This window comes from Onychostoma macrolepis, chromosome 17, assembly GCF_012432095.1.
Source record: "Onychostoma macrolepis isolate SWU-2019 chromosome 17, ASM1243209v1, whole genome shotgun sequence".
NCBI classification, from domain to species: domain Eukaryota; kingdom Metazoa; phylum Chordata; class Actinopteri; order Cypriniformes; family Cyprinidae; genus Onychostoma; species Onychostoma macrolepis.
Window position 1 is genome coordinate 26,074,107 of NC_081171.1, and position 19,256 is coordinate 26,093,362.

The window sequence follows — 19,256 nt, forward strand, 5'->3', positions numbered from 1 at the left end:
AATACTGCGTCACAATATTTTCTTATAAAACGACATTATTTCTGTTTTTGTGTAGCCTCTTTCATGTAACATGAGCATTAGAAATTCATTACAGTCATCTAACATTCTTCTTGTGTTTCATGAATGAGACCCTTATTTAATAGAATTATATTTTTCATAGTCATTTAAAGTAAAAAAAAAAAAAAACCCGTTTTTGAAATGGAATACTTTCACGATATCCTGCTACAAAAGCACAACTGTGAATTTACTCTGTAACTTGTCTGAACAAACAAGAATACAGTGAAAAGATTAATCATACATTCATTGTTATTTTTCTTTTATACATAAAACTGAAATCACTAAATCTGAACATTTGTCAGAATGCTCTTCATCATAATTTTCTTATATAATTGATGTTTACAATGTGTAATGTCTTAACTGCAATAGTTGTTTTGGATAAAATGTTTAAATGATGCATGTGTTTGGTAGCCAAAGACTTATTTTTTTTTTGTCTTGGTCAATTGCAACGGACCAAGTTGTAATTAAACTAATTTGTATAATACAAAGTCATGTTTAAAACTGTGATGTGCTAGGGGCTTCTGTATGTTGGACCAGAAGTTGCTATTTGATTGGTCAGATTTATAACTGTGGTTCTTTCTGTGATCAGAAGAGGGCAGTGTTGCACCGTGAGAAACATCTTATGCAGCTGTGAGAACTGCCATTACTAAATGGATGACTGTATGCCTAGTATATTCATAGTACAAGGACATATACGTGATTTAAGAGCCAGCTGTACAGAAGTGTAACCCAAAGTAAAAAGTTTAAGCAGATGTCAGTGAAACAAGTTTATTTTTACCCTACAAAATGTCACATGGAAAGGGGGTCAGGTGGAGGGGGTTGAGGGTCGGACCATAAACAAACAAATATATATAAATGAAAGGCTTGTCATTCTCATACAAACTATCTGACAAATATCAATCACAATATAGTTTACCATTTCTTTCATAATGCTGTGGATACATACAAAATATAGCAAAATAACTAAGGCAAATAAATAGAGCGTCAATTTACAGGGGGAAAGAAAAATCCTTATTCCACATTCCTCAATCTTCAGTTTCACCTTCTTTTTTTTTTTTTTTTTCAAATGACTATGATGGTGTACAAAATATTTTGAGAACTATACATCTATTATGTGAGGCCCTTGTCAAATCAACCTTTAAAATGGTGCACAAATACAAGCTGTCTAAATCATAGATGGAGCATTCCATGAACACATTCAAAGTGTGATGCATTTCATGTCACAGATAATAATATACCAATATATTATCAGAGAACCACTCCTATGCCCCACTCCAGCCAATAGGGAAAACATCAAGTGCATTATTGGACCAAGCAGAAGTGGGAGGCAAAACATATTTCAAAAATATCTAAAATATAAAAGTGAGTGATACATTTAGGCAGTTGGCATGGTGCTTTCAGATGCAGTCATATATATATCTTGTTGTAATGTACCAAAGATAATCAGTTTTCTTTACCATTCATACTACAGTTCATATCTATATAATTCTATATTCAATCCACAATAATCAAATAGCTGGAAAGAACAGTCTTATAAAACAATGGAACACAGATTATTGGGTAAATTTACATTTAATCTATGTAGGCCTTATTCCTTAACTAAAAAAATATACTTAGATTTTCTTTTTTTCTATTTTTCAGCCTTTGGCTCCTCAGGTTTGTGATGCAGGAAAAAGTCTGTCCTACAAAAAAGTGCATTAAGCAACTAGCTACATATTTTCCTTTCTGTTTTGGACAATCAATCACCAGATATACATAAACATAAAAAAAAAAAAAATACAAATAACACTGAATATTTTAATACTCTTGTGAAGGTTAAAAGGCAGAACACCAAGGTTGTTCTGTGGAACAATGTAACTTCTAGCGTCTGCAGTACAACTCTTCTCATGACAAGAATGACAGAGAAGTAAAGGAAATGAAAATAAATAGCCCCAATTTTAATTTGGCAAGGGGCAAGTCACATTATTTATAATCTTTCTTTTTTAGTACTTAATGTATTATTATAAAATTGTCTAACAAAGTGTATGTCTTCACTTCTGTTGGGTCATATTCATTTTGGTGCACAAAGAACAGTTAATCGTGCAAACCCACATTCCTAATTCTGCATGATCTCCAATTAAGCAGCTCAAGATTAGGGTTTTGCCGTAAGATCTAATAAGAGCCTCTATGGGGAATCCTTAGGAAGTGCAATCAAACTAATTACAAATGCTCAGATTTAATTGGGCAATAATTGTATTTTTCTAAATGCCCCAGACAAAACTCTCTGCTCTTTTCAGGTCAAACCTGTCTGTTGTACAAAAATACTAACTTGTAATAAGCAATCTCAAGCCATTAGTCACGAAAAAGTGACTTAATACAGATAGGACTACAATTACTATTTTTGGTATTAAAACAAATAAACAAACAAACATAAATATACAACTTTCAATCATTAAATCTAAATTAGTACACATGAGCTGATACACAAGCTAGGTTAGGTTTTTTGTCAATCCATAATCACCATCTCACTGGAATCTACATTCCCCCTTCAAATGTCTGCATTCATTGCCTTCATATATGTGTCTATTTCCATATCAGAGGTTCTGGTTTTCCCTGTCTCTAACACCATTTTCTCTGCCACACCATGCCAACTACAAGGTCATTGTATGTACATCTGCAACCTTTGTCCTGACTACAGCTACTTAATATACAGGTACATGTTAAAAAAAAATAAAACATGAACAAAATATTAGAAAACCAAAGTGGGTTACATAATGTTGACCTTGAGAACAAAGTCTGAAATTCAGTGGATCTCTCTACAAATCAAGATTCTGGAGACAACTTTTTTTCCAGACCTGGGTAATTAGCATTTCTTTATACACCTTTAGATAGTAAAATATGTAAGACTTTAACTTTGTTAAATATTATCAAGGCGTTTCAATATGTTAACCTGAAGAAGTGATGAAGACACATGGTAGTACCTGCTCATAGATAACTGCTTTCCTTCCTAGATAACTACTGTCCCTTCCTCCTAGAATGCTACTTCAGGGCATTAGGATAAAAGGTGCAGCTGTATGTGACAGATGAGAAAATGATAAAGTATAACAATCCAATGGGTTCATTTAATTTCTGCCATTAAATACATTTTAGACTTACGATTTTCATATTCTCTGTATGTCTTTGTGAAAGTGCTCTTCTCTCTCATCAGTATCTCTGTACAGGTAGTCCTTGGAATGCTGTTAATGTGTAGAGGCACTTGGGGGAAGGAGTCTCCCAACCTGTAAGGCTGCATCCACAGTGTCATATTTCCTGTGTGGTAATTCCAACATCCAGGACTGAACAATATTTTCTTTTTTTCCTTCATTTTCAGGTTTAGGAAGCACCTAAAGCACCTGAAGGCATCTTTTAAATTCAAAAGCACAGTTGGATCCGAAGATTAGAGGTACCAATTTCTCAATCTCCTAAAATTAGAGAATTGAAATGGGCAGCCGAGAAAGGACAATAACCTTTGCAGGTTAGAAGGATAACCGTATGCATTCTACAAGTGACTCGGATGGTATCTACCTCTTATGACTTATTGTGAGACCTCGCAGCACCAGACTGAACTGCTCTTCCAAACTGGAACTCAGGTTGTGCATTTCGCCACAAAAAAACAAGAGTAAGAGATCAGTGTGAGTGACTGTACATATCAAGAAGGAGGAACAAGCAGAAACAAGAAGAGAGAAAGATTGCAGGGCATCCTTCACATCTGTGGATAAACCAGACTATCTTACAATGAGCCTGTCCATCGTTGAGCTTGTCAGTTATTACTGGTCTGAGCAAAAAAAGAAAATAGAGGGCAGTGTATGGCATTTCAAGAGAATTCCCTGTCAGTCTGTAAATATAAAAATCCGATCTCCTTCTGACTGTATTCACTGAGGTCAATAGTTCACCTTGGTGACTGGTCTTTCACGACCCCCACAATCTGCCAGTTGGTTGACAGAGCGCTTGCGGTTGCGTTTAAGTTTAGAGTCCTTGTCGAAGACTTCACCTGAGCGAAGCGCCGAAACGAGATCATCAAACTCCCCCACCTCCTCTGACACACTGCCTCCGGTGCTTTTCTTTGCTCGTCTTTCTCGCTCCCGCTGGTCCTTCAGCTGGGATAGATAAATGAACATTTAAAATAGCCATGAAAATACAGAGTAGCAGCATCATAGTATTTTTAGTATATATAAACACATATAGTATTATTATTAGAATTCGTTTGTTGAAATGCATTAACTTCATTTATATGGCAAAGTAACAAAACTGTGTATTTTCATCTCCTGATTATTATGATTTATTAGATAATGCGTCGAGTGTACATTTACATTGTGGTTTTGACTGTCTACACTGGATGTGGGAACCAAATTATTATCAGTGACTCTGTATATGCTGGATTCAGTAGACAGATATATTTCTGACTTACTCCATGTGCTTTTTGTTTTGAACATTGGCTTTGACACATCCAGTTTAGACAGCCTGCTGGAGCCTTTAAAATGACCCCAGTATTAAGAATGAGAAGATTTTTAACAAGGTTCTGAGTTGAGGATGTTAGAAATCGAGGCACAATGTCATGAAGGGTCTGCAAATACATTTTTTTTTCAAAGATGAAGGAATGGAAACTACTGGATGTGACAGCAGGTCCATCACAAGCTGTGTCATGCTGAACAGTGGTCATTTATTGACAAGCTTTAAAGGAAACACGGTCCCCTTTTCGTGTTTAAAAAAAAAAAAAAAACCTTCAACAACAAGTGATGTAAGTAAAGTTCAAGAAAACCAGATGTTAATGAACAAAGACCACAAAGACAGAACAACCTCCAAGAAAGTGTGAAATATCAAAAGTGTAACATTATCTGTGGATCCTGTAAGCATCTGTGTGTGTTCTGTGTGCAATTCTGTTTTGGGAAAAGATGTACCATGGCCTCCATGCGAATTCTCCTCTCTTCTTCCTCTTTGCGTCGCTGCATGTTCTCAAGGTCATGTCGGGCCTCGCTGAATGACTGCAGGAAGATGTCAAATATTCCAAAAAACTCATCCGGTTGCATGCAACCTTCCTCCTCTCCAAAATGCTTCAGAGACTTAGAAAACTGGATTGAAGAGGAAAGAGAGGGGATTGATAATGAGAATGAGTGTGGATTGGGCTGAGAAACAACAAAGAAACACAAATGAGTGGAAAAGCATGATTGACAAAACAAATGCAGCACTTGGGGCAACCCATAACTTGGAAGATTTCATTGTGTACCACCCCTTGAGAGGGTAGCTTATTGCCAGTGTTACCAACCAACACGTTGTCACTCCCAACTCATCACATATTGACGCTTGGTCAGGAACCCTTGGCATCGCTTTTTGATGCTCAAGGTACTCCTTTAGCATCATTTTTCGACATGCAGTGTCCTCCATTGTTTTCAGTTGTTTTTCTTAATTTAATCGTTTGCATGCACTTGTAAAAAATATAAATAATTTTATATAAATTTATACTTTCATTGGAGCACCTAACCCCAGCCCTACCCTAAACCTACCCACTTCTGAACAATATAAAACACGTAACAGGCAAATATAAGTAGTCACAGGTATTTATTGCAAAAACTGACCATAAACAAGCAGTATAAAAGCATTACAAACAAGCGGTGTTTCATTCCAAGTCTTCTGAAGCCATATAATATCTTTATGTGAAAAAGAGAGTAAAACGCAAGGTCTTAATCGCTGAAAATGATCCCGCTCCGTTAACACGCTCACATCCCAATCAAAGATACTGACGCAATCAGTCTCGAGACACACAAGAGCCTATAGCATTTCACAATCAAGGCTGACGTAAGGCTTCTTCTTGGCGGCATTTTTTGAATTTGCACACAGACTGCACACACAGGATGAGCTTGTAATATTGTAATATTAATACATTTGAATAAACTATGACTGTAGTTGTATCTGCATGTTATATCTTGTGTTTTATTGACAAATGGTAGGTTTAGAGGCAAGGGTTGGGTTACGTGCTCATAAATGTGTAAATAGTGTAATATAAATAAAACTGTTGTGACTGTTTACATTGGAAAAATCACACCCCAACATATATGCAATAATAACAATATTATTACCCAATATATAATTTAATTATGACGATAAAATTCCCAATGCCTTTTGCATCAGCATACCGACACCGAGGGTTTCTTATTTAAGGCAGTGGAGGACCCTGCACATTGAAAAATCATGCTAAAGGGATACCCTGTGCATCAAAAAGTGATGCCAAAGGGTCCTGACTAAGCGTCAATATGTGACGAGTTGGGAGTGAGAATGTGTTGCACCAACTTAGTGACTTCGTCCCTAGATTGAGTGACTTTTCAGACCCCTTTAGAGAGGTTTTTCTTTCTTTCTTTCCTTTTTTTTACATTTTTTTTATGAATCGCCTAGTGACAAGTCTAGAAACTTCTTGGACAAACCTTTTCTAGTTTCCGAGACTTGCAGGTATGTTGTTATTTATATTTAGAAGACATGTTTTTAGCTACTTTCCACTGAAAGTATTTGGCAACCATGCTGTTCAAATGTTGGGTAATATGACTCTCAAAAAAGGTACAAAAGCTGTCCATGGGGCAGTACCCTTTCAAAAGGTACACTTTTGTACCTTATTTACAGCTAAAGCAGGGTGGTAAACTCAGCTCCTAGAGGCGGACTGTCCTGCAGAATTCAGCTCCAAACCTAATCAAACACACCTGAACCAGCTAAGTCTTTAGGAGTGCTAGAAACTTTCAGGCAGGTGTGTTGGAGTTGGTTGGAGGACAGTGTCCTTTACAGGTGCCTGACACGTCTGCCCTAAAGGTACATATTTGTTTTTATAAGGGTACAGCCACTGTGACAGCTTTTGTACTATTTTCTGAGACTCTCATAGACATATCATGGGCTGCATGCTCCATCATCCTACATCTTCGGTACATTGTTAATCCCTACCACACTTGCCACCAAAACACACACACACACACACACACACACACACACACACAGTTTCTTCTTCCTTATGTGTGCATGATGTAATAGGTCATGCCTGGTTTGACAACCATATGCCCTCTTATCTGGACCAGCTGTCTGCTTCATGGATGCCGAGACAGGAAGATGAATCCTGTTCACTGTGAAAGCCCAGAAATCACAAACCCATCACTTGGGAAGTAAGTTTGCAATGATCTTTCAGAACCGATATGGTAGTCATTAGTGCTCTTTGTTTTGTATTGGAACAAATATTCCAAAGATGTTTTGATCTCTACTTAAAAATGGACTGCTTGAACTACATAATCAAATTGTAGACAGATGCTGTGGCTGAAAGTTTGTGGTAAACTAAATGTACATACGCAAAAAGTGCATCCACTTTTACTGTGGTTTGGCATACCAAGGTGCCAAAGGTCTTTGCTCCAAAAGCCATTTGAAGGTCTGTCTGCCAAAAGGGTATATACTGAGTCTTCGTCCATAGTAGATTTGCCATGGGGAACTCATTCGTCTCAATTCTAACTGGCATCTCTATCAAGTTTTTTTTTTGTCTCAGTTCAGTGGAGCAGCTAATTATCTCATAAGAGACACTATTCCATGTGAAGTCAAAACTGTTCTTTTTTTCATTGTGAAACTGAAACAATAATTCTGCTTTCCAGCACTGAGCTTTAGCTTGTCATAGATCTACCATTTTGAAGGCATATGCAGTCCTGAGACTATGGAAAGAATCTTAAGATCTCTAGTTAAAATCTCAACCTTTAGGTGGTGAGTGCCCCAACAACTACTGCACAAGCCATCAGAGGAGAGATCTGTCTCTTAAACAACTCAGTGTTGACAATACTCTACCCTCGTTCTCAGCCATAATGTTTGTGTTAATTTTGGCCCACCTCAGATGACAGAATCACTTACAGGAGATGGAATTCTGACCCGGTCGAGGGCAGCAGGAAGAGGTAGATCTGTCTGGAAAGCACAGGGAGGCCTTTGTATCCAAATAACTCGTAGAGCTTCAAGGTCAGCCATTTCTTGTGAAGTCTCTCCGAACTTTTATGGCTTTACTAAGTAAATAATTTGGATAATGGTGGACTGGGTTAAATTGACGGTTCTGTTCTGGGGACTGGAGCTCGGATAAAGATTCTGTCAGTCTACCCAGTGACCAAAACATATCCCTACTCACACTTTCCACCACCACAGAAAAGCCCACCAACACACTCACAAACACACATGGACAAATCCCAAATGTATTCCCAATAGCTTTAAGAATGGTTCTCTTTCATGTATTTGAGAGTTGGGGACATACCATAGCGGGGGTGGAGTTGAGACCAAGCCACATTTCAAAAGAAATAAATCTCCTCAAACCCTTGAGTAAAAACCCTGAGAAATTTAGGATCGGCTGCCGGGATTCCCCGGGATGTTTAAGTCATCATGCCGAGCCAGGAAGGGTACACAAAGCCCTCTCTTTTCTCTCTGTCTTTTTTGTTCTTTCTCACTCACTCCCTATTCCTTCTTCCTTCTAAGATGTCAGGCTCCAGCCCATGCACAGGGTTGGCAGAGCTCAAAAACGATAAAGAAGGGGGGACGGGAAAGCCTGCTGGGCTCCTCCAGAAAGGGCCAATCCTTCCATGATTCTCTAAAAAAGCCCAGCTCCACTCTACAACCCTCTACTGTGACCCACTCAAAGACCCTGTTCTACCCTTAACAATAACTCTAAGGTCATACTGGAGAAAACATTTTCAGCCCTAGGCAATGAGCCAGGCCTCTTGTTTTCTCTCTCTCTGCCAAGGAACCTTTGTGTGATTTTATCTAGCCAAAATATAACCTTTCTTTTGGAATGTGGGATGAAAATGAATGTGCTTTATTAGGTTGGGTATTTAAGGATGGAGGTTAAAAAGTAAGGGAAATGATTGTGACTGAATAATTAAGTGAAGATGTTACCTTATCTTTGGCTTCAGCGAGTAGTTCCTCGAGTTCAGAGAAGCTGAAGCTAGCAACTGTGATGAAGTCACTGACCACTGGGACAAACTTGTCTCCCCAGTCACATGCTCGGCTCTGCTGGTATCGTAACTCCTGATGTAAACAATAACACTTTGATTCAATCGGAATTTATCCTTTTTTGTTGCTCCTAATTAAATCTGACTACAGAGGGGTTTTTTTTTGTTGTTTTTTTTGTTTTTTACTGATTTCTAGGAAGTTGTAGGAAATGCAGGGTTTTGAAATCACAATTAGAATGTAAATAAAATAAACATGTTAGGCAATTTTTATATTGTCTATACTCCTATACTGTTTTATATTCCTATTTTTCACTTTTTTAGGACTAGTGTGACAAAGACCAAAGTGACATGTATTAGTTGTGTACCTGTATCTTCAATGTAGTTAGTTCATTAATGAGTAAATTGATAATATTTTCTAACGAACTCCATCAAGATTACACAAAATAGAACAAGTTTACATATCAAGGAATTATTTGGATACAAAAAAATGTGTACTGTTATCATGCCAAAAATGTATTACAATGCAATGATTTTTGGAGGTTTCACTGAATGCAACTATATTTATGGCAAGTGTCCAAACATAAACACAAGTAAATTTGTGGGTAAAATATATTCACCCATTATCCACAAAAGTTGTTTGTATAAAGCGTCTTTACAAGCAGAAAAAAATCAGTAGCTGACAAACCGCTTTCAAAGAGTGTTGCAACATTGAGAAAAAAAAAAAAAAAAAAATATATATATATATACATATACAGGTGCATCTCAAAAAATGTAAAAATCTTGAAAAAAAATTTTTTTTGTAACATTTCAAAAAGTGAAACTTTCATATATTCTAGATTCATTACATGTAAAGTAAAACATTTTTGTTTTAATTTTGATGATTAGAGCTTACAGCTCATGAAAGTCAAAAATCCAGTATATCAATATTAGAATATTTACATTTGAGTTTCATTAAATGACCATCCCTACAGTATAAATTCCGGGTATCTCTTGTTCTTTGAAACTACAATAATGAGGAAGACTGCTGACTTGGCAATGGTCCAGAAGACGAACATTGACACCCTCCACAAAGAGGGAAAGTCACAGAAGGTCATTACTGAAAGGGGTGGCTGTTCACAGAGAGAAACATCGTCAGAAGCATCTTACCTGGGCTAAGGAGAAAAAGAACTGGACCATTGCTCAGTGGTCCAAAGTCCTCTTTTCAATTAAAAGTAAATTTTGCATTTCATTTGGAAATCAAGGTCTGGAGTCTGGAGAAAGAGTGGAGAGGCACAGAATCCAAGCTGTTTGAAGGCCAGTGTGAAGTAACATCCAACCAAACAATACAGACGAGCTGAAGGCCGCTATCAAAGCAACCTGGGCTTCAATAACGCTTCAGCAGTGCCACAGGCTGATGGCCTCCATGCCACGCCACATTGAAGCAGCAGTTTGTGCAAAAGGAGCCCCAAACAAGTATTGAGTACATAATTAAACCTACTTTGGAGATCTTGAACATTTCTGTTTTGTAAACCTTTTTTTGATTGCTCTTTAAGAAAATATTCAAATTTTTTGAGATACTGATTTTTTTATTTTCCTAAGCTGTAAGTCGTAACAATCAGAAAACAAAAAAACTTTTTTGAATTAAATTACAAAAAATAAAGACCTTTTCCATGATATTCAATTTTTTTGAGATGCACCTGTATATATATATATATATATATATATATATATATATATATAAAGGGTTATGTCAGTAATGTTTCAGGGTACCTCTGATGTGAACACTTTAATTTGGAAACATAAATGATGAATGACTCACCGCCTCCAGAGCTTTCAGGCCGTTCCTAATGATGAACACTTCCTTCTCCAGCTCAGCCAGACTGTGAGAGTAAAAGTAAGACAACTGAGATACAAAACGGCCTAAGACTATCAAAAACAATAGTACATACTATATTTATGCTCAACGGTATGCAGTGTGTGACTCACTTGACTTTGGCAGCTTCTGGTATCGTGGCCAAGTCCTGTTGAATATTGAGGATGTCAGGGTAATTTTTCTCAAAGATCATGATCAGGTAATGCAACATGGTGATGTTCCTGTAGAAAATGCATATAGAATTATTAATTTATTTCAAGTTTAAAGCAAAGAAATGAAAAATAGATTTACCAGTGTTATTAATCCACATTTAGTGATTGTCATACCATAATGTGAACTCAATGTCATTCATCAACAAATATTATTATGTTTTAAACAGTGAATGGATGCTTTGCATTTTTAAGAGATTTGATGCAATTTATGCTAATAATTTTACGTGAAAAAAGAACTGCAATTATTTTATTAGAATAAAAAAAAAAAACAACAACAAAAAAACATATAATGCCTTGTGTGAACATTGTAATGTGAGAACTAAAATTTACTAAAAATAAATAAAATTGACTGATTACACCAATTCTATAAATTGCATTTAACATCACAATGGTAGCAGTGGAAAGTCTAATAGATGTATTGACTGAAAACAGTGACATTAATTGATGCATTCAGTTGAACAAGCTAAAAACCTCTTCATTGACCTCTGACCTGTCTATACTTGACTTGGTGTCTATGATCTTGTTGAGGCTGGACACTTTGAAACCATACGCATTGCCCCTCTGTCCTTTGTTCATGAAGTTCCCGAAAGCCAAAACCACTTCCAGAACCTGTGTCAGGCGCTTACTTCTCATCACCTCACGTGATGCGCACAGAATAGCTAAAGATATAAGAAAAGATATCAAAGATATTACTGTAGCCTCCATGATGTCTATATACATATTTATTAACAGGCAATATGGACAACATGATTGTCTTTCACAGACTTAACTGGAATTTGTTGAATATTAAGTTTGATATAAATGATAAAATGTTTATCATTTCTGGATTAAGTATTCACAAGTTAGGTCATAAAAAGGCTCAGCAGATGTATGCAGAATTCACCAAAGCTTTTATTTTTATATACTGGCTAATTTGATTGTGCTTTTAGCTACCAATAAGAGTGTATTACCCTCAGCTCTGTTAAACACATTTTACCACACGTAATTCCATTGCACAGAATGTGCAGAAAATGTGGAAAAAGGCAGCAGATTCTGCCTGGGCCCAGTCATGAGCACATTTCTGATCAACTGAAAAATGGTAAAAATAGTTTGCCAGAGGATAACATGTTGAAACCAAATTATTCTGTAAGAGGGACCAAAAGGCAATTGTAATCATTTCATGATCAACACGATTCACTAAGTTCAGTACCCACAGTAATGAATGAGCAAACAAATAAAGACATTTCTGAAAAAAAAATTAAATAAACAATTTATTTTCTCCCAGTTCCAGTTTACACAGCTCAGTGTAAAACCCTTTGTTTTCCAGAAAGTCCAAATTACTAACCAATACTGGTACTAAACTGATGTTTAACCTCACTATGTTTTTGTGAGTGTGGTGAACTAGTCTTAACTCCAGTTTTGCCTCACAGTTCCCATCATAGAGCCACAGTACTGTAGTCGCTCCAGCGGGAACAAGAAAGAGTATGCAACTTTGATGCCTGTCCACAAATTTCCCGCCGCCAGTTTCCCACAAAAAGCGTTTTCCCGAAGGATCTTAGCCAAAGTTAGACTTCCTTTGCCTGGATGTTAAAACATTCAAAATGCCTTCCTGTTGACACGATTTAATGTGCAAGGGTGGGCCAGAGAAGTCCTTCATTTGTTTTGTCTGTGTTGATGGCACCCATTCTTTCTGCTCTATACAGCTTAATTAGACACTGCTATCAATTTAGCGTCTTACTCCTTGTGCTTGGATTTATAACTGTAGACATGACATGGCATTGTCAAATTAGGGAAACTGTGTCATATTAGCACCCTTAATTTTTACCTTTGTAATTGTTTTTCACTTTAGGTTGTGTAAATAAGTAATTATGTGTATGTACTGATAAATTTGAGGATATGCAAGGTGTTAGTGATCTTTTCATTTAAATTCAAGTCTGTTTTTCACACAAAGCTAATGTATGGCTATGTATCACATTATCGAAAAATGCAGCATGAACAATCTTCAAAACATCTCCTGTATTTCACAGAGGAAAGGAAATATTTTTTTTTAAATGACATCAGGTAGATCAAATGATGACAGTACTGTATTTTATTTTTATTTTTTGGTTGATCTGTCCCTTTAAGGTTAGCTAAGATCATCATAAATGTGCAGGGACAGGTCTTTAACCAGAATTTGGGCAGGCTTATGTTTATCTGCAGTACTATGCAAGAACATGCATGCCATGACTCTTTCTTGAAAAGCTTGAAACTCTTTGAAGAAAAAAGCAGAGTTTATGAGAACAGCTCTCCCCTCTCAACATGTGCCAGCTTTCCAAAACAGCCTCCGTGGAAACTCTGTTCTTTATTTGAACTGGAGATAAATTCAAGTATAAAAGCCACACACACTCACAAACATACCAGCCCTGACTCATGCTCTAATATCCACTTCTCCCAAATCACATTTATACAGCCGTTTCTGGGATCTATCACTTCAATATGAGCCTGTGTTAATTTGCAAAGAAACACCTCCAGTAACATTCTAAACCTACCAACCTTCAACCTTTGGTTTTATTTCTGCTAGACGCTCTGCAAACTTCTTTTTGAAGAAAAGAGACTGGAGCCTCTGTTGATAGTGGTTGATTCTGATAGAGAGAAAAAAGTCAAAATTATTCAGTTTTAGACACTGGGTTGAATCTTACGAAATGCTACATTTCCTCCCAAAATGGACATAAAGACATATTAATTATATTAATATAATTAATATGTAATTCTCATTATTTTCAAAGGCATTTTACTTCATTACGTTTAAAGATAAGGTTTAAAAATGCTGGAATATAATGATAAATTATCATAAAATTACATTATATAAATTTTATTTTTTGCATTACAGTAATGAGAACTATTTTTTTTCCACATTACAGTAAAGATATATGGGGAGGGGTCAAATAACGTAAACTTAAGAATCTCTTAATGTCATGAAAAGAAAAAAAATGTTAGCACTTTATTTTACATATAATATAATAACTATATACAGACCCTGAACCAAAACCTTCAACCTAACATTATTTATCCATATTAATTACAAGTAGTTATCTTACATTACTCAGCATTTTCTTGTGTAAGAAACGTATTTTACCAAGTATGCAGACATAGCCGTGGGTGCTTAGCCAGCACAAATACTTTTGTTTGGTTATTAGCTATTAGACATGCAAGTATGACTCTGTGCCTTGTTGCTTTGTAAAATGTAGATTTATGCAAGTATGCATGCTTGTCAAAGATGGTCTTGCGTAAAGTACGTTTCTGGCCTTGTGATAAATGGTGTTTCTTTGGAGGTAAGATAGGCTGGAGAAATTTCAATAATTCCTGCCAATCCTGGTTTGTTGCCTGTTGTTTAATTAATGCAATTCAGTATTAAATCTTCTGATCAAGAACTTTCAATAGTATTATTCTTCACTCATCCAAAGTAGCTTTTTTTTTTTCTTTTTCTGAAGTCATACATCATTGTGCTCATTTGTCAAATGCATTTAATCTAAGATTCAATTATTTTGCAGTACCTGCTCATCTCAAACAGGAAGCGGTCAGCCCGGGCCATGCGCTCAAGCTCATGTTTGTGTTCCTCCAGAAGGTCAATATCACTTTTCTCAGGAACAAACTTCAGCAGCTGTGAATGCACAATACATATACCCATAGAGAGTGTTTACTCGTAGAAAATAAAAGTTCTAATTAAAAACATTGTAGTTATATATATATCTTGACGAATCCATTAGATAGCCCTCACCTGCTCTAACATGTCTTTAGCCAGCTCCTCCCTCTCATCCATCTCCAGAATGGCTCTCTTTATCTCTTCATTGCTCATTTTTAACCTATATGGATGGACAGAAATATTTTTTTTAAATTATGTAAACTGTTAATATTTAACATGTTATTAAGACAGTAGAAACACCAGTAGTATGCCAAACCATTCTTTATGACACGAGAGGTTAGGTATGGTCTTTGGTACAATCAATGTTCTCTCCCCTTAGCTCTGATCAATAAAAATCGGGCCACAAAGAACACAATCAAACTTTTCCTGGCCTCAATAAGTTACTATGTGGCTCCTGGGCCACAGAATTGCACGAGATAGCATATGTCTCCCTTATGAGGGCACATTAATAAAATATATGTATGCACATATCACCAGATAAATAATTTATAATAAACACTATTCATATAGTCCATAAAAAAAGTGTCAATTTTGATTTCAAGGTGACTTTTGTCACGGTGCACACAGGGAGGAACGAGGAGATGAGGATAACTCAAAATAACAGTCTTTGATGAATCCAAAACAGACAGGGCAAGACAAGGTAAGGCTGGGACACACAGGAACACCGGTGAGTAATGAGTAGACCAGACGAAAACTAACTAAACAGGCAGGAACTAAATACACATGACAATCACAGATAATAACACACAACTGAACTGAATAACAGACAATCACACTCAACAAGGACAGGAAGCAAACCAAACAAGGAAACAAGAGGCGGGAACACATGACACACACGACAGGACTGACATGACTCCTCCCTCCCGGAAGGCACGTCCCACGCCGTAACAGTACCACCGGGGAGGGCGGATGGGCCATGGCCTCCTGAGCTCCCTGCACCGCCATGGCCGCCAGAGCTCCCAGCTCTGGAGGTCCCCGTCCTGTCTTCCTGTCCATGTCTTCCTTCCGGAGTGAGCACAAGAGGCCATGGCAGGATCTTCTTCGGGGCCTTGGCCTCGGTCCCCTCAGCCCGACCCCTACAGCAGGAACCCCCCCCAAAATAAAAAAACCAAGGGGAAGCTAGGGGGTATCAGGAGCACTCCGAGGCTAAACAGACAGGACATCACAGGACAGGATAGCCCTCCAGGGCTAAACACACAGGAACTAGACAGTCCACAGGACTAAACACACAGGAACAGGACAGCCCACAGGAACAGGAAGCCCTCCTGGGCTAGCTTGGAAGCTGAGGCTTCTTCTGGGCATGACAAGGAGTCAGGGGCCCTCACAGGGTCCCTCAGCAACCGCCTCCACTTTCGCGACAGGAGGGGCAGGTGGCTGGGAATGGCCTCCGTGGCCACGACTAGAGGAGCTGCCTGCTCTCGATGAGTCTCCATGGACAAGACAAGACAAGACATGACTGGGATTAAAACTGCTCCTGTGGGCACGACAAGACTTAAAAACCATGACTTCTGGGACATGGCACGGCACTCCTGGCCCTGATGTGTGGACCGGATCCACGGGAACTAGGAACGGCACTCCTGGCCGAGACTGGGGAACTGGATCCATGGCACCGTGCTCAGCGGCGGCTGGCGGGCTTGAGTGAGTAGCGGATGGCGGCAGACTTGGGGAGCCGCAACAAACGGACTCGTGGCACTCTGCGGCGATCCCACCGAACTTCCATGCCGACTTGCAGTGGGCTACGGCGGGATGATGAGCGGCGACTTCCTTGCCGCGGGCCAGACAGACAGGGAAACAAAAAATAAAACTTTCCAAAAAACGAACAAAACAAAACGAGGTGAAGGGGCGCCGCTTACTGTTTAGGTCTGGTCTTCTGTCACGGTGCACACAGCAGGGAGGAACGAGGAGACGAGGATAACTCAAAATAACAGTCTTAATGAATCCAAAATAGACAGGGCAAGATAAGGCTGGGACACACAGGAACGAGTAGACCAGACGAAAACTAACTAAACAGGCAGGAACTGAATAACAGACAATCACACTCAACAAGGACAGGAAGCAAACCAAATAAGGAAACAAGAGGCGGGAACACATGACACACACGACAGAGGACTGACAACTTTAAGAACTAGTCTGACCAACTATAATTTAGGCAAGGGGTAATCTGTCTCTCTTTTCAGATTAAGATTATTTTTATGCAACTAAAATAAATTGTGACCAGGTATTAAATAATTAGCCTACAATTTTAAAAACATTTCTTCACAAATTCACAAATTTTTACATTTTGGGCTTCATAAGCGTAGCACCAGTTTTCCAGGATAACTGATAGGTTGACTTTAACACAATGCTAACAATACTGACTCAGGACATGCACATACTTGGAAAGCAGGATGACACAGTTTTGGGCCCTCCGTCCATCAATAACAGACAGCTCTTTGACTTTGCGTGAGCTCAGATAAAGGTCATCCATTGATCCTGTTTCTTTCTGCAGAAAAAGACAAAACGGTTTAGATTCATTTTCTTTATAATTAAATAAAATACTGAACAAGTATTATGAAGTATTTTTGAATGAAAATTTTTAATTTACAGATATCAAAAATTAACTTATAATGTGGGATTGTGCTTTGGCTTGTATTTAGGCAAAGGTCGAAATTTTATTTATGAATCAACCAAATCTTAGGACAATGATTTCATTGCTGTTTTGAATAAACAATGAACAATTTTTAATTTTTTTTTTTCATCTTTCAAACCAGTTTTTCTAAACTGAATGAATAAGTGAAAATAAAACATACAATACTGTATATTCTTAACTTTCTATGTCTCTCAAAAGGCCAGTATTCAGAACAGTGTGTCAAAAATAATCATGCAGCTGAAACACCACAGATGCTTAAAAGAAGCTTGACTATTTCACTGAGAACAGTCAACTATTTATAGGTCCGGACCGTTTCCTGTGCTGTGAATGTTCGATGAGGTTACATGGGTCATGTAACTCCACATTGGTCCAAAGAAAGCACACTTCTTACACACCCTGCAGCTCTCTCTGAGCAGTAACATGAAGAATGCAGGATAGGTGAAAGGTCATAACTTTCCACAACATGTCTCATCTACATTTTAGTCATCTGTGAATTAATGTTCAGTAATTACACACATTTGTGATAATTACAGTTATTCAGCCAATTACTGTTCTATCACAGTAGTTTAGCTGATTCTTAAAAAATACACCAATTATTCACTCCAGGCATTTGAGAAGAAAGACAATTCTACTACTGCAAGATGAGGCTGGATGTGAAAACTAGATCTCTAAAATACTTAAAGGAACAGTTCCATTGTCATTTTAACCCCATGCTGCTCCAAACTTGCTCCTTTCCATACATCGAAATTATACCACGATCAGGGGCTGTCAAGACTAATAAGGTATTACTATATCCTAATATGTCATAAATTAATATAAGCAAACATACTTTTACAGTGCTTCTTTATCATTTTTGGATATTGACAGTACCAGATTCCATTCATCATAATTGTATGGAAAATAGCTATATAACATTCTGCCTAACATCTCATTTTGTTTTGTCAAAGACACAAGTCACCAAGAGAACAATATGTGGGTGAAAAATACTATGACAGAATTTCCAATTGTGGATTAACTATTCTTTTAAGATTTTAGTTCAGACTTTTCCATCATCTGTCACATTAATTCAGATTCCCTTTGGTTACAGGGGCCAAAAAAGCTGTAATAGACAGATGCATGTATAAGATGGTGAATGTAGGGTTAGAAATTGCCTGGGGCTTGGCGCAAAAATGCAACCAAATTGTACAAAAATGCCCCCCAAACTCCAGAAAAGGGGTCAAAAATCAAAAGAATAAATGAAAAGTTTTGATTGTTACATTACATCTAGATTTGTTCATTTTGCATCAGATTTTTATTTATTTTTTTTATTTTTTTTGCAGCATTGAACATTATAGCCAATCACACACACATTTCTGTTGAGTTTATAAATGCATTGGCCAATCTGAGGCTGAATTCTTCACTCTTGAATTCTTTCATCATAAACAAAAAAGTTCAGATATTACATTAGTAACAGAGATTCACTGTGCAGTGTAGACAGCTTCAGTGATTGTCACAGGAGTTTCTGCAACACTGCATAACTTGCACTAGACTGTCATTAAACACTTCAGTGATCATTCTTTATATGCTTAAATTTTCGTATATAATTTATTCCCAGTTTGAATAACCATTCTGTTTATCATGCTATAAAAAATATCCAATGTGAAGTCTTAATATTCTGCTGTGTAAAAAGCAATAAACTAATTCACAAATGGCCCGATGCTTGTTATGACTGTGTAGCCATAACATGACAGTTTCCTTAAACACAGAAACATTTTTATTTATTCTATTAATCAACATTAATAATAATAATGACTACAATATCAAGAATAATATTTGACAATAGTGAGTTTGTCATATTGCAGCCAACCCTGTAATGAGTTTTGTTTTGTTTTTTCTTCAATTTTACAGC

General features: G+C 37.3%; 1 protein-coding gene across 7 annotated transcripts in view; it reads right to left on the reverse strand.

Moving 5' to 3' along the window:
* Positions 1-811: 811 nt before the first annotated feature.
* The window catches only part of daam2 (dishevelled associated activator of morphogenesis 2), a 161,278-nt gene continuing 142,833 nt past the window's right edge, over positions 812-19,256 (reverse strand). For all 7 annotated transcript variants that reach the window (XM_058748715.1, XM_058748714.1, XM_058748712.1 and 4 more), the window contains 10 exons: positions 17,115-17,221; positions 14,815-14,899; positions 14,591-14,697; positions 13,590-13,678; positions 11,569-11,737; positions 10,980-11,087; positions 10,813-10,873; positions 8,959-9,090; positions 4,974-5,144; positions 812-4,172 (listed from right to left, as the gene is read on the reverse strand). In XM_058748715.1, the coding sequence (XP_058604698.1) occupies positions 3,957-4,172; positions 4,974-5,144; positions 8,959-9,090; positions 10,813-10,873; positions 10,980-11,087; positions 11,569-11,737; positions 13,590-13,678; positions 14,591-14,697; positions 14,815-14,899; positions 17,115-17,221 (1,245 nt within the window). In that variant the 3' untranslated portion in view covers positions 812-3,956. The remainder of the gene's footprint in view (positions 4,173-4,973; positions 5,145-8,958; positions 9,091-10,812; positions 10,874-10,979; positions 11,088-11,568; positions 11,738-13,589; positions 13,679-14,590; positions 14,698-14,814; positions 14,900-17,114; positions 17,222-19,256) is intronic.